At 36.8% G+C, this 16,573-nt stretch overlaps 2 protein-coding genes across 2 annotated transcripts; one reads left to right on the forward strand and one right to left on the reverse strand.

Annotated features, from left to right (window-relative positions):
* The first annotated feature begins 1,058 nt into the window (after positions 1-1,058).
* LOC123553212 (organic cation transporter protein-like) lies at positions 1,059-10,281 on the forward strand. Its single transcript, XM_045342958.2, has 10 exons — positions 1,059-1,866; positions 2,418-2,634; positions 4,242-4,345; positions 4,695-4,849; positions 5,500-5,668; positions 5,817-6,038; positions 6,483-6,709; positions 7,566-7,747; positions 8,478-8,629; positions 8,927-10,281. The coding sequence occupies exons 1-10, from the start codon at positions 1,724-1,726 to the stop codon at positions 8,997-8,999; spliced, it is 1,644 nt and encodes a 547-aa protein (XP_045198893.2). The 5' UTR covers positions 1,059-1,723; the 3' UTR covers positions 9,000-10,281.
* Positions 10,282-11,178: 897 nt separating this feature from the next.
* Positions 11,179-14,826, reverse strand: LOC128556727 (molluscan insulin-related peptide 3-like). The gene is made up of 2 exons (XM_053542383.1): positions 14,401-14,826; positions 11,179-11,814 (listed from the first exon to the last, which is right to left on the reverse strand). Exons 1-2 carry the CDS (start codon positions 14,633-14,635, stop codon positions 11,582-11,584), a joined length of 468 nt encoding a protein of 155 aa, XP_053398358.1. The 5' UTR covers positions 14,636-14,826; the 3' UTR covers positions 11,179-11,581.
* Positions 14,827-16,573: the final 1,747 nt, after the last annotated feature.

Below are 16,573 nucleotides of genomic sequence, written 5' to 3' on the forward strand. Positions count from 1 at the left end.
TTCAGATGCGTAGCATTATATCACTCGGGCTACGCCCTCGTGATATAATTCCTTCGCATCTGAACCCCAAACAGTGATTTATTCAGCGACAAATCACCGATGAGATATATTATTTCTTAAACATCATCAAAAACCGTGAATTATTTAAGAAATAATATATCTCATCCAGTGATTTGTCGTTGAATAAATCATTGTTTGGAGTTCAGATGCGGAGGAATTATATCTAGAATTTTATATAATAATACGCATCTGAACGACAAACAATGAATTATTCAAGAGCAAATCAATAAATGAGATATATTATTTCGATTCTAACACGTTACTAAGGATTTTTAAGTACATCTTTGATGACATTCATTAAATATTTGCCCGTTTTCAATCGGTTTCTTTTCCAGCGCGTCGCTATGCCGTTTGACGCCATGACGTAATAATTATGACGACAGAACAGTGATTTGTTGTATAATGATTCACTGTTTTCTGCCTTCTTTATTCAATAGGAAAATGAATCGGATCGTGTTAGAATATACAACAAATCACTGTTCTGACGTCACAATTATTACGTCATGGCGTCAAACGGCATAGCGGAGCGCTTGAAAAGAAACCAATTGAAAACGGGCAAATATTTAATGAATGTCGTCAAGGATGTACTTAAAAATCCTTGGTAACGTGTTAGAATCGAAATAATATATCTCAATTAGTGATTTGCTCTTGAATAAATCATTGTTTGTCGTTCAGATGCGTATTATTATATCACTCGGGCTGCGCCCTCGTGATATAATTCCTTCGCATCTGAACTCCAAACAATGATTTATTCAACGACAAATCACTGGATGAGATATATTATTTCTTAAATAATGAGCAATACGCTAGCATATAAACCACATAGCACATAATATTTTCATATCGTTAAAGACTAATCTGATTGATATAAAAACAATTAACTAATCATAAAGCACATGTACATTTAAATCAAACAATTAAATATATACTGTGTCTATCTTTTATTGAAAATTTATTATCAATTCAAATGTACAAACTTCTAATCAAATGTGTACAACCCGGCAAAATATAAAATCTAACTGTCCACGTAGAGATGCATTCACAAAAACAAAACTTGCCGTGGTTAGTGTACGTTAGTTTAATGTATTATTTTAAACCTATAACAGGCAATATTGTTTTACGTATACACAACATATTAATTCCACGTTTACATAGGTACTATGCAGAAGTTTATTTGTCCATTTTTTTCAAAATGAAATTTTGATATAAAACGTTGCACGTCGTATCGAACAATCGTGCGTCGCGGGAAAACACGACACTACGATGGCTCTAACAGCTTTTCGGTTGACGTACGAAGTCAATGCAAAATCCATGTGTTAGCAACGGTACTATTTTCTACCCTCAACAGTTAGATTGATAACAACTTACAGCTGTTTAAACTATATGGAGAAATGAAATACCAGGTTTGTCAAAAGTTGAAACATTCCCTGAATGAATAATTACGTTCTTAATTAACACACTAGTAAGTTCTGAATTACAGAGAAAACCCAACCGTACAAACACATACTTTAAAGGATTATTTATGTTTGAAGAGCTTAATGCAGCAACTGGTAAATGCAGCACATATTAACCGTTTGTCAGAACGAAAAATGTATTAGTGGGTGCACACACGTCGTAGAGAAACCCTGTCTGCACGTTCAGAACATCAGTTAATAGATTTGATATGAAGTTTGACGAGCTCTATGAAGAAATCGGTGAATTTGGAACATACCAGAAAATAGTTGTGAATCTAGGATGTTTCACAAGCTTTTACGCTGGGATAACGTTCTTAACATCGTTCTTTGTGCTGGCAATACCGGAACACAGGTAATATAGAAGCATCAGATCACAGATTATATCAATCAATTAAAATTCCAAAAACTAAAAACGCGTCGTAGAGGAAAAGTGTTTGTATTTTTAATTTCAAATTTTTCGTCAAGTTTTAGTATAAATAACCAATTAGTCTTGAATGTGTAGAACTTTATTTCAGTTAAATAATATTTAATGTACATAAAGCTCATTTTTATTTAAAAAAAGCACAATAAGTCCGTCCTATTTTTTCCCACAGTAACTATGAACCTTGCGAAAATGTTAACATTTACACAGCTAAATTTCTCAAATGGACGGGTCAGTCATTCAATTTGGGCAGTGCCAGCCCGGTTCTTTAGCCCGGGGATTTGAAAATCATGCACTGCAGCCTGACCACGGACTGTTGATACAATAAATCCCTTAAATTGTAAAATAAGTTCAAGCAATGATACTATAAAGACAATAATTATCATTGAAAAATAATATGATACAGGTAGAGAAGAGAAATAAAGGTGAAATTAGGACATCTCAAACATACGATCATTTACTTTCTTAGTTCTGTCTTTCAGATGTGCCATTGAACATTTACACAATGATACATACGGAATACAAGACATATATCACGAAGCCTTGGTTAATGCTAGCATTCCACTGTCAGACTCGGCAGAACACAAGTACGACCAATGTCACATTTTTAAGACGTCTGAAGACGGCAAACTGTCTAAAGTAAAATGCAGCAGATGGGTCTATGATGATTCCATTTATAAATCGACACTCGGGGCCGAGGTGATTATGTTTTCCTCTTTTTTTATCATGCAAAAATACAGCTGTAATAAGACTCTTTGGAAGGACAGAACGCAGCCCAGAAAAACAACAGCAAACTATGTTTGATTTGAGGCTGTTCATGAGACGTAACAGAATGATTAACATCACTCACGCCTCACTAGAGCCAACTTTAGCGGTATTCTGTTATTCGAGAAAATGTATAGATTCCATAATCCCATATCGCCAGAAATAATAACAAAAATGAGTTTAAGCACAGAGCGACTTTTATACGACAGTCAACCGAATTATCATTCGATCTGTAGTACAATATGCAAACTTAAAGTCTAAATTGGTTCTAAAGAACTGAAAGTCGTAATGACGTTTGGCATAGGTCAAATAATCATAAATAACATATACGAAAGATGTGTAACTTACTAATAAGCTTTATTATGAACATGAAGTATACTTTTTATATGCCCGTCTGAAAGACGGGGCGTATTGTGGGAACGCCCAGGGCTGGCGGGCGGGATGGCGGCGTCCACAAACTTTGTCCGTTGCATTTCTTCTTCATGCATGGAGGGATTTTCATGTAACTTGGCACAAATGTTCACCATTTTGTGCCGGAATGTCGTGCGCAAGACCCAGGTCCCTAGGTATAAGGTCAAGGTCACACTTAGAGGCCAAAGATCAGATACAAAAATGACTATGTCCGGAGCATGTTTCTTCATGCATGGTGGGATTTTGATGTAGCTTGGCACAAATGCTTACCACCATTAGACGGAGTGTAATGCGCAAGAACCAGATCCCTAGGTCTAAGGTAAGGGTCACACTTAGACGTCAAAGGTCAGATACAATAAAGACAACTTTGTCCGGAGCATTTCTTCTTTATGCATATAGAGGAATTTGAGTTTGATGTAATTTGGCACAAGTGTTCACCATCATGAGACAGAGTGTTATGTGCAAGAACCATGTCCCTAGGTCTAAGGTCAAGGTCACACGTAGAGTTCAAAGCTCAGATACAAGAATGACAATTTTGTCCGGAGTATTTCTTCATGCATGGAGGGATTTTTATATAACATGGCACAAATGTTCACCACCGTACGTGAGGCAGTGTGCCATGTGCAAGAACCAGGTCCATGTCACACGTAGAGGTCAAAGGTCAAATATAAGAATAGAATTCTCTTGTATGGTCTCTAAGTGCGCTGATGAATGCTTCTACCTATTGTCAACAAACTGTATATGCAGGTCACCCATGACACTTATTTTAGGTCAAGATAAATAGGTCAAATGTCAAGGTCACTGTGACATGTGCAGTTCTGTAACAAAAACCTTTCTTCTTACAAACTCTCGACGGGCGTATTTTGTGACTATATCACCCTTGATTCTTCATAACGTTCTTTGTAGACACCGCAACGAACGGTTAAATGGTTCTACAGTATTCATATACATAACCATAATCATGATTACCGTTGCTGAAAGTATTTGAAGCAACGATAAATTTCCCAGCTTCAAACCGGATCAGGCTTTAGTTAACATACAGTCTGTCATGGGCTTTTCCACTTTTTCTGTTTTACAAATATTGACTATATGTAGGTTACAAAAATAAGCATCATTACTGTATGTTTCAGCTAAATATGGTATGTGATCAGGCAATTCTGAAGTCGAATGCACAAATGAGTTTCTTTGGTGGACTTGTTGTCGGATCTTTTATTTTAGGAATGATGTCAGACAAGTGAGCAAAACGCATGTTTATCATAAGTATATCAAAGGTCAACAGGTATATCTTACAATTCAACTCCCGATAGACTATTAATGCATTCCCATTTGAAATTTAAATTCTAAAGTTTAGTTCTGTGTACGCTTTGATCAATATAATAAATGATTTATAAGCTCTGAGTCAATTTAACATACACAAAATAATGTGTTTGTCATAGGATATGAACGGCAACCGTTCATGTTGTTATCGCCTCATTGTTTGTCGAAACAGCTAAGAACAGTCATCCATATTGTAGCAGTTCCATAGACCTTCACAATCATTAATATAGTTGTATACTGCTGCCATGTTTTCTTTTTTATTTTAGATATGGAAGAAAACGAACGCTATGCATATCTTCAATCTTCTATTTCTTGGCCGCCCTGGGCACCGCCTGGGCAAGCAACTTTATTGTACTGTTTATACTTACCTTTTGTGTCGGTTTCTTCTCAGTTGGAAACTTCATGTCAAGCTTTGTTCTTGGTAAGTTAATCATTACCCTCCTTTTCTTAAATGGACTGGTCCATTTTTCAATTTGGACAGTACCTCTTATCATGCAAAGGGATGTTCACTGAAAAATTACTGACTGAGTAGCACGGATATGTAGGCCGATCTCGGTCTGCAAAGGAATCAAAGGAATTGCCGCCAGCAAGCTAAAGGTTAAACCTGAGTTAAAACGTTTCCATTGTCCTAGACAAATAGTTTCATTATAATGTTTGTTTGTATAGGTTTCTCCTTAATTTAGAAAGTTCATATGCTTTCAAATGCTCGAAACTTCACAATATAGGTAAACTGGTTTCTTCCCCTTCTTCTTGTGGTATTCATTTCTGTATGAATCTTAATAGAAATCTTTATGCGTGATTTGATATCAATTATTACATGTTTACATCATTCTATTAATTAGTACCCAGTTGACATAACCTGAGGCTGCAGGAAAAAATGTCAGAGAATCTTGCTAAATATTTAAATATATACCGTAGTAACGTCCCAGAGATGAATATCTAAAATCTCAGAAATGCGAATTTTGTGAAAATGGCATATTTATTATAAGATTAGCAATAGGTGACGAGTATACAAAACTTCAATAATATGTTCTGGTTTACTGAATATATTGTAAAATAGATATTTTACAGGAATGGAATTCGTAGGTCCTTCGAAAAGGCGATTTGCTGGAACGTTAGGAGGCTTCTATTGGACGGCTGGAACCCTGACTCTTTCTGGTCTTGGCTATGCAATCAGGGATTGGAAGACTTTACAGATAGTATGCGCCGCACCAGGACTGATTTTCCAAGTTTACTGGATGTAAGTTTGATTTTTTATGGGGTTTAAGGTACATGAATTGATTTTTTTGCAATTACTAGTTTGAAAGCTTCATGTTCATGCCTGTATTCGCCATGAAACCTCCGTTGGTATATAATATATTTTTCATTTTTATTTGAATTATTTTCAGAATATACCCTGAATCTCCACGATGGCTGTACATCAATGGCCGTCACGAAGAAGCAAGAGTAATCCTTGAAAAAGTAGCTCGATCAAATGATAAAATTTTACCTGAGAAAATGTTTGAGAGCGTCGAGATGGACGGGGAGGAAAATGCAAAAGAAGAAAAATTATGGCATCTGTTTACGTCACGCGTGCTTTGCATCCGAACTTTAATCCTCTTCTTTCTGTGGTAATCTATGCATTTGAAGATAACAAATACATATCAGCTAGCACAAACGCTTCTTCCTATATTTGTAATGATAGATGTGTTTCTTGTAGAATCTTTAGACATGTAATAAACGTGTATGCAAAAAAGTTTGCAAACTTTTGCAACACACGAACAGTTAGAAGGTCAATACATTTTTTAGTGATTTTACAATCAGTTTTCTGTATGCACTTTTCATTTTCATTAAGATGTGAACATTTTCTCTTGAAACGTTTTAATGGTAGCGGTAAAAAAGTATATATTGCAAAAAGATTTTTCTCTCAGTTTTTTCTTCCTTGCATAGTATATAAAACCTTGTTTGCACCTGTAACATATAAAAATAAAATAATATCTTCAAAATTTGAATACATAAACTAATGTACGTAATTGAACACGTAAGACAATAATAACATTTCTTATTCTATACAGGTTGGCCATTTGTATGGCTTACTACGGCATGGCACTCAACAGTGCTGATCTTGGCGGCGATGTCTTCCTAGATTTTTTCCTACAAGCAGTAATGGATATACCTGCCAAAATTCTCGTGGTTATTTTACTGAACAGAACTGGTCGAAAATTCCTAATGGTAACTAGTATGCTGATTGGTGGTGCTGGTTTCTTAGCGACTATTTTTACGGAATATTACGGTGGAGATGGTAAGTTGAATACAGACATGTCTTTTAGTGAAGTACCGAAATATTAGAGATATATGTCTGGTATTTTCAGTGAAAAATAATTCTGGTAAGAAACTATAAAATTGGTAAACTTTAGTCAAAACATGGAATAAAAAGAAAAATGGTTTGTTTTACAAGTAAGATCGAAACATCTTTCACTCATGAACATAATATCTTACATTTTCACTAGTGCCTATGCCTCTCGTGAAAATCAGGTGTTCACATGCCGTGCCATGGGAAAACCAACATAGTGGCTTTGTGACCAGCATGGATCCAGACCAGCCTGCGCATCCGCGCAGTCTGGTCAGGATCCATGCTGTTCACTTACCGTTTCTCTAATTGTAATAGGCTTTGAAAGCGAACAGCATGGATCCTGACCAGACTACGCGGATGCGCAGGCTGGTCTGGATCCATGCTGGTCGCAAAGCCACTATGTTGGTTTTCCCATGGCACGGCTCATTAATATTCTCTGTATAACATAAATTATGCCATTCAATGTAAACAATAATAGAATGGCAGTGCTTTGAAGGGAACTGTTATAAATAAACCAATCAAATCCTTAGAGTATTTAAGGGATTAGATGCAAACCATGTTACTGTATTCTCCGGTGACTTTGAAATACTAGTACAGTATTTAATGTGTTTACGCTTTGATGTAAATAATAAGTTTTAAATCTCCGTATTCTATATAATTAGTTAGCGTATTTTTCTGAATTCTTCATTTCTTTTTCCAAATTTTTCCCGAAGGTTTATCTTTCGGATGAGCACGCGCTGAAAATACAATACTCTTTATGCACAAAACATCATAACCAAACGACTTAAAATTCAGTACATTTCAGACCTACATACGTTAAATACAGCATTTGCATTGGTGGGCAAATTTGGTGCTGCCGCAGCCTATCCAGTGGTGTATGTTTTCTCGGCCGAGTTGTTTCCAACAGTTGCACGAAATGCTGGCATGGGTGCTAGTTCTTGCGTTTCCAGAGTTGGAGGAATGGCGGCTACCTATATCGCAGATCTTGTAAGCATGTGAACACCCGTGTTAAAATATACTGCGGCAGTTTATTGAAACAACTTGTCAATAGATAATTTGATCGAAAGCTCTTACTGTCGATTTAACTTCGAACATTTTCGAGTTAGCAAGGGCTTTAACGCCGTTTTTCAACGGTAGTTCACTTAATATGTAATGGCCGGCAGTTAAACCTAACTGCTATTACTGGATTATGCACCAGTACAAACCTATTCTCCGCAAGTAACTAGCAACTTCACCATATGAATCAGAGGCGGAGGACAAATGATTTCAGACACAATGTCTTTTATCAAATCGTCACAGAAGTATACGCCTCATCCGGGGATCGAACTTACGATCCCGCGATCCGTAGATCAGCGCTTTCTTTTTGAGCAAAGCAGGTGAGTTTGCAAGTAACGCAGGATTTAAATTTGGATTTAACTCCGGCCCGTCTCACGACGGGATTTTTGTTTAAAAACAGCGAAAAAGACGGAAGCTTTGGTATCCCATTAACGCGAGCAACTGCAAATTCTTTGGCAAGATCGGAATCAGCTATCGCAATATATAAACACAAAGAGGCTGTTGTTTCATATTTACGTATCTGCTCCATGGTAAACCAGTGTGTGTCATTCAAAGATCTTTCAGTTTTATTGAACATTAGCATAAAGAACGTGCCGCTGGTCAGCTTTTACAAAACACGTTCAGGTTAATTTTTGACTGAAAGACCTTATTTTAATTACAGGACCGATTTATTGACAATAAATTCGGGAAGACTTTGCCAATGATTGTCTTTGGCTCTTTTTGTTTTGTTGGCGGTTTATTAGCGTTCTTTCTACCAGAAACTTTGAACAAACCGCTCCCAGAGACTATAGAGGAGGGCGAGCATTTCGGCAGGTAAGCGTCTCGATTAGAGGTGTATAATTTGCGTTTCAGTATTCCTCATAAACGGTTAGCATAGAATTTATGAAACTTAATATACTTTTGGCTAAGATTGGGGAATTTAACTGAGTTAACCTTATTATACCGGATATATCACATTAAAATATAAATGGTATTTCGCTTTTTCAAATAACAAATATAAAGTAAAAAAAAACTTATACGAAGAGTTTTCTTTGGTAATAATCCGTTTTTTATAAAAATGTTAGAAATCTGCTCGTGTCCTTACATCAATCATGTTTACCATTATTCCAGGAACGATGAAGTAAAGGTTACAGACAACACAGCGTCGGCAAATGCGACAGGCAAATATTCGACAAAGTTATAAAAAAATAAACGCTTCTAGTGTTTAAATGGTGTTAAGAACGCATCAAAGTATTATTGTATCGATCATATATGTATATCATGAAAATCAACTCTAAATGTAGTTCTATTCTGTACAAAATAATAATCAATTAATCAGCTGTCAATCTAATACGTTATTTTACCTTACATTTTAGAGATATTGCACCATCCCTGGGTATTAAGATGCAAATGTTTTTACGTAAATAGACATAAAAGTTTATAGAATGGAGATCAAAATCCTTGAGTTTTCTAAAAAGCTTACTTTTCTCTTTGCTCTCTGCATGACTATAGCATCTGGTGTTTCCACGACATATTTAAGCAGGAAAGTAAAAAAATGTTTACAAGGAGATCACGTGCTGTTATAACACCTTATATGCGTGTTCCATGGCGAGACGTAAAAGTATTGTGGAGGACTTATAACGCATAACTAAAACACAAACGCTTATAGACGCAATGTTAATTTTGCTTTTTACACGTATAATGCTAGAATAGCGTTAACACATGCTTTTATCCTGTTATAGCGTCTTAAAAATCCTTCGGTGGAGACGTTGGTGCTTTCGCTGGTTCGGACACCAACCGATCACTGCTGATTCTGCATTATCCTAACATTTTGACTTATTAAGCTGAGAAATACATGAGAGTACACTTGTGTTAACAAGGACCACGTACTGGTAATACATTGTTTTATATATGCGCAGAGATACTCCACATATTTTATGTTTTCATCAACGTTACAGAAAAAACTTGCGTGAACTTCCCTAATGAACATCCGGTCTGGAGGTCACATCAGTGTGCACATGTTAAAACTAAAACAGAATGCAAAATATTCACAGTTGTATTATTTATCTAATTCACATTGCACAGCATATACACATTTTAGCGTACGACATACATTTTCACAACAGCAAATCAGAATAATTTTGCTATCTGGACCAGAACTTCATTAGGGAAGTTCATCCAAGTTTGTTGATGAAACTATAAACTACGCGTTGTTCCTCTGAGATAAGAAATGTTGAAGGAATATGACCGGTACATTACGAAAGACCCGAAAGACCCGTGGTGACATTTCAACTTCATTATTTCACGATTTCTGCTTCCTGATTTCACGATTTCAACTTCATGAATTCACGATTTCACGATTTCCACTTCATGAATTCACGATTTCACGAATTCACGATTTCACGAAAAAACTTCACGATTTCTTGATTTCACGATTTTTTGATTTCACGATTTCCACTTCATGAATTCACAATTTCACGATTTCTGCTTCCTGAATTCACGATTTCCACTCCTTGAATTCACGATTTCACGATTTCCACTTCATGAATTCACGATTTCACGAATTCACGATTTCACGAAAAAAAACATCACGATTTCTTGATTTCACGATTTCCACTTCATGAATTCACGATTTCACGATTTCTGCTTCCTGAATTCACGATTTCCACTTCACAAATTCACGATTTCCACTTCACGAATTCACGATTTCCACTTCACGAATTCACGATTTCACGATTTCAACTTCATGAATTCACGATTTCCACTTCACGAATTCACAATTTCCACTTCATGAATTCACGATTTCCACTTCACAAATTCACGATTTCCACTTCACGAATTCACGATTTCAACTTCACGATTTCACGATTTCCACTTCACGAATTCACGATTTCACGATTTCAACTTCATGAATTCACAATTTCACGATTTCCACTTCACGAATTCACGATTTCCACTTCACGAATTCACGATTTCAACTTCATGAATTCACGATTTCACCATTGTGAATTCGTGAAGTGGAAATCGTGAATTCGTGAAGTGGAAATCGTGAATTCATGAAGTGGAAATCGTGAATTCAGGAAGCAGAAATCGTGAAATCGTGAATTCATGAAGTGGAAATCGTGAAATCAAGAAATCATGAAATCGTGAAGTTTTTTCGTGAAATCGTGAATTCGTGAAATCGTGAATTCATGAAGTGGAAATCGTGAAATCGTGAATTCATGAAGTGGAAATCGTGAAATCAGGAAGCAGAAATCGTGAAATAATGAAGTTGAAATGTCACCACGGGTCTTTCGTAACCCACTTGTTCAATATCCGTAGTACACATTTACCGAACTGCGCGTTTTAGGTGAGAAATGCGCGATTGAAATGGGTTCGTTTATTTCCCGTTCATGACTATGTTCTTATAGTATACCTAGGGGTAGGCTATAACATGTACAGAGGCATTTTCTTTCTGGTCTGATGCCAGTGCTTATTATCATATGAGTATATCCTGCACATAACCGTGTTTATATTAGGTGTATGTTTGATTAGATTTTAAAACCTCAGAAATACAATTTATCCTTTTCGATATAATTGCAGTTTCAAAACAATACCATACTATAATAAACTAATTTATGTAAATTCCAAATGACTGTTTTTGGCGTCTGACGATGTAAAACTGCATACATGATTAATATCGAAATTATTCACAAACTTCAATTTTTGAACTGTCTTAGCCAGTGCCTTGTTTGACTGATATTTAAGCCCTTCCAACATAAAATTTATAAAAAAAATTGTTAACATTTAATCGTTGGAGTGGTCATGCCGAAAGGATTGTTTCTGCTCGCCAACACTTCTTTTAAACAGACCAAGAAGACCTGGTTCCCCTCTGCAGTAAGAAAATAGTTCAAACACAGAGCAACGATGGTAACAACATTCGCACACTATTCCACGTTCATAAAAACTGGATCTTTTGACTAGATATGAATTTGCCTCTTGTCTTCGTATCAAAATTCCACTGAGGTCTTCTAAGTGTCCTGAAACAATGATCAATATCAGTTTTATAAACAATCTTTAAAGGCGGCATACTTAGATGCATATACAAAATGATATTATAAAAAGGAATGGAATTTACAATCCTTGTCACTTTAACATAATTTTATTTGTAACAATTTAGGCTTGTATTTCAATAAATGAGTAGGCACTTTGGTTTAGAGGAGGTATCGGGAAATGTTTGATTTCCATCTGATCTGCTGTGTTCAGTGCATATCTAAGCTACACTCGATGTTGGCATTTTGTAAAATATGTAGGCATGTGTCTAATATCCTCAAAGGGAGCTACAACATTGTCTAACGATACAAGTTTTTATTCCCCAAAAGCTAAAGCAGTTTCCTTCCGATTAACAGATTTTCCAGTGATGTTTAGGACATAAAATGTGACACTCTACAGCGTACAGACTCAAAAACATAATGCACCTTCTCCTAGCATTGCCTGAATATCCCCCCCCCCACCCCCAGTACAATATCACTTCTATTGTTGTTACATAGAGATAAAATTATTTCGAAAAAAGGTTTGTTGTGTTACTTTGGTTTTTGACAAGATTCTGTATTACTAAGCGCTTTTGAATAAAAGCGTTAATCAAATATATGAGAAAAACCTTTGGAAACTTAGAATGTGACAAACAAATAATAACCACCCCCTCGGCTTAGGCAAAAAATCAAATGATTCTAAAGGAAATATAACGATACTGAGGTCATTGTTTTATAACTGAAATAGAAAATTTCGTTTGAAACAGTTTTAAACTGCTATGTTGACAACGATGGTTTTTAACCTGTATCTGAATATTTAATTGGTCAGTCACCACTACCGTGGTCAATGCAGATCACGGTATCGGTATTTATTTCATGTTATCAAAATTTTGCCGATGCTGACAAAGGTACTTGTCCTAAATTGAGGTCATTAACAATACACTGACCGTGTCATTACATATTCCATTGATGCAAATAGCATTATACATGTAGATACAGATCTATTTATAACAATTTCAAAGTTGAATTTAGTTATGTCCACTGTTAATGGGTCATTTTGAATCTTTGTATCATTTCCTTTGGCGTAATATCAGTAATTCGGTCAAACATATGCTTCCAAATGTCAATAATTTCTAACGCATTACCTCGTAAATCGGGGATCAAGAAAACATTAGTCTTCTTGTGGAATGTTGACCCCTTTTCGTACTTACATTTCCACAAGTTCGACTGAAATAAGGTAATGTGAAGGTATATGTTTACAGCTGACTTGCATTTCACACATCCTTATTCTTTTAATTGCTTGAAATCAGTGTATAGATTTTGTAATCGAAAGTCTAAAAGAGTTATACTATAGAGACTTAACAATACGGTCCTGAATTGACTATATTTCATATTGAAGAAAGAACAATTCCTTTTCTTGGTTTGCCTTACCTCTATGCCTCCAGCAGGTATAATAGTTTGATTCCATACGTCGTATTTTATTTCGATGTAAAACTGGTGGAAAACTAAAATTTTTAGTCCCATTTGTCACTATAACCTGCACTTTGTTTACTGCGCCTTAAAAGCCCAAATCAACGTAATTGAACCGCACCATGAGAAAATCAACATAGTGCATTTGCGACCAGCATGGATCCAGACCAGCCTGCGCATCATGCTGGCCTGTATCCATGCTGGTCGCAAATGCACTATGTTGGTTTTCTCATGGTGCAGCTCAATTGTAAGTAAATCTAAAGAGGAAAATTCAAACTTGAACATTTCTTCAAATGTTTTAATTAACTCTGATTTAAAGAACTATCAATGTGATAAATAAGAGTCAAATTAAAAAAGAAAGTGAGAGTCCTTCACATGTATGCTGTCAAGGTCAAAATACAATCATAATTTAAAATGTTCATGTTATTAACGATTAAAATAATATATGAACACATTTTTAGTCTATAATATTTTAAGATCCCCATAACGAGCAAATTTTAGTGAAGATAGTTTAGAGAGATTTCTTGCAAATCCACGAACCGCGCCAGTAGCTTGCTAAGGAATAAGACATATGAGCCGCACCATGAGAAAACCAACATAGTGCATTTGCGACCAGCATGGATCCAGATCATCTTGCGCATCCGCGCAGTCTGGTCAGGATCCATGCTGTTCGCTAACGGTTTCTCTAATTGCAATAGGCTTTAAAAGCGAACACCCGAGTAACATTGTGATTCGCCGTCCGGTAATTATTATTCAGAATAATCCTCAATTCAGAAAAAATATCAAACAGTTTTCTCGATTCGGTTTCGACCTTTGCCGTTCTTTTTAAAATTTTACGACCTGATTCTGAAAGATGTTTTTTGTGTGTGTGTGTGAATCACGTCAGATCGCACATTTATTTTATTTGACCAATTTTTATTTTCGAAAGTAAACGGATTTGTTCTTTCTAGACAAAACCTTCGTGCAGGTTGATCATGGTCTGCACTGTTTGCTATTCAGTCAGTAAATGTTCAACGAACACACCTTTGAATCGTTAGCGGTACTACCAAAACTAAATGACGGAACCAGTCCATTAAAAAAAACATAGCAGGGCAAAGGTTAATAAATTCTGAATTGTTGAATTACTTTCAGAGATTTCTCGCTTTCTTCTAAATCCGCCGTAGGATGGATACTCGTTATAACCACCAACACAAAGCAGGTCTAGGGTCTCATCAATCCTACTACCACAGAGCCCATGTGGGTGGGGCCCGAAGCTTTTGGTGAAGGGCGTGCATACTCTGTTCCAGTTTGCCGTGACACTATGGAACAATGATATAGTTAGCATTGTAACTATATACCATGTGTCAATATTCATCATCATTGAAAGCTGTAATAAAAAAAAGAACTTTGTAGGATTTATGGGTTTAAGGTACGTGAACCTAGACCTAAAATATAATCATCTGTCATCGGTTGTAGATGCAGGCTGTTTTCGCGGCAACGATGTTCGTGTAAAATTTTACAAAAGACAGTTGTAAGAAATGGAGTACACGAACATAAGAGAATACGGATTGAGGGACACTCTCGCAATTTGCAGAGTTAAGAAATTCTTCTCCTAAAATTCATGGATAGAATACACTTTGATTGGTAGGGGTTTGCACTCTAAGGGTTCATTCATATCAAAATGTGTTCAAATTATATTAAATACATACACAAGTGTATCTTTCTGGATCTTCTTGCGTTATTAGCAAAAAGGCTATGTTGACGATAAATATCATCAACAATATTTTTTATAAACATTAAGAAGAGACGAGGACCGAGGAGGAAGCCCTTGAGGCACACAGGCTCGAATATAGCTCCAGTTGGATTGAGCGCCTGAGATAACTATGTTTTATTTCCTGTGAGACATACGATGAAAACCAACGCAGTAGACTACCACTTAGTACGTCAATACAATTCAATTTGTGGACAAGACTTGTATACCATCTGCGATCAAATGCTTTGTTTATATCGCAAATAATGCCTGTTTTCCTGAATCGATTGTCGTTTTATAAGTAGAGGAGCTGATTAACAATCAAATCACATGAGACAAAGCCAGACTGAAAAGAAGTTAAATGTCTTTTCTATTAAGATAGTTGAATGTGTGTTTGAAACATCGCATTTCGTTCTTTTTTTAATCATTCGGTCACTAAGGAAACAATACTCTGATTATATAAGGATTTTGAAATCAACCACAGATTCAATAATAATGTGAACATAATTTTTTAAACAGTCCTTCGTAATATATATTTTGTTTCGTGTAGTCAAACAAACGATGGTACTATACGTCGGGGCTAGGTGCTAAATCAAATATGAAATTTATCAACGAGGCATTCAAATACTTTTAGATATGTAATACCAGTTCAGCTTTCTTGTTGAAAACACCCTCCGCATTCCAATGCATCAGCCTGAAAGGTTGATGCGAATTGGTTATTCTCCTTGGTATGTTCCTCCTTCTTCTCTTTGCATGTTGTGGATTGAAGGAGGGACACCCAGTAGCTGTGGGTGGACTCTGTCGAGGCTCAGAGCCCGGCACTTAATCCCCCTGGAGAAACCTCAGAGATTCAGCACCACGTTGTTGAATACCGGATGGCTGTGTAGACATAGCGATATTGCATGGTGCTGTGGTTCGTTAAGAGAGTGCCAATGGCCCAGCACCTCTGTTTTCAACTCTCTAGGTTTCTTTCGGGGTTACCTCACCTTTAGTTCCGAGTTAAATTTCTATCCTGGGATCACAGGAGCTATTTGTCCCATAGCTGGGGGTCTGTTCATAGGCATCAGGGCGTGTCCACACACCGGTGGGCCTGGCATGCCACATGTCTGAGGGCAGACCTCCTCCGAGTCCCCTGCAGTTCTGCCTGAGGCCGCAAGGTGCTCAGTTACCGTGTGGCGCCACCTCGGAGGCACTGCAAAAGGGCTTGTCTGCAGAGAGGCTATGTACTGGCATGGGAAGACTTACGCACTCGGCTCCTTTTTCACCAGAAGGCTAGCCAGCGGTGGAGGCTGAAAGCGGAAGGTGACAAGCACACAACACACAGCACACCACACTTGACGCATCAGCAGACCAATTGCCACACAGTGAAGACATCATAAACCCACTAGCGAATGATATGTCCTCAGTGACTGTGAGACTTGCTGTTCTTCGTCTTGACTGCGGGAAGCAAGAGGATGAAGGCATTCGGAAGAGCCTCACACTTGCTATGATTAATGAAGACTATCCTCCGGAATTATGGACTCATGTCTATACAGACGGATCAGCCACATGCGCCGTCAAAGATGGAGG

Source organism: Mercenaria mercenaria, chromosome 4 (genome assembly GCF_021730395.1).
Source record: "Mercenaria mercenaria strain notata chromosome 4, MADL_Memer_1, whole genome shotgun sequence".
In the NCBI taxonomy this organism is placed as follows: domain Eukaryota; kingdom Metazoa; phylum Mollusca; class Bivalvia; order Venerida; family Veneridae; genus Mercenaria; species Mercenaria mercenaria.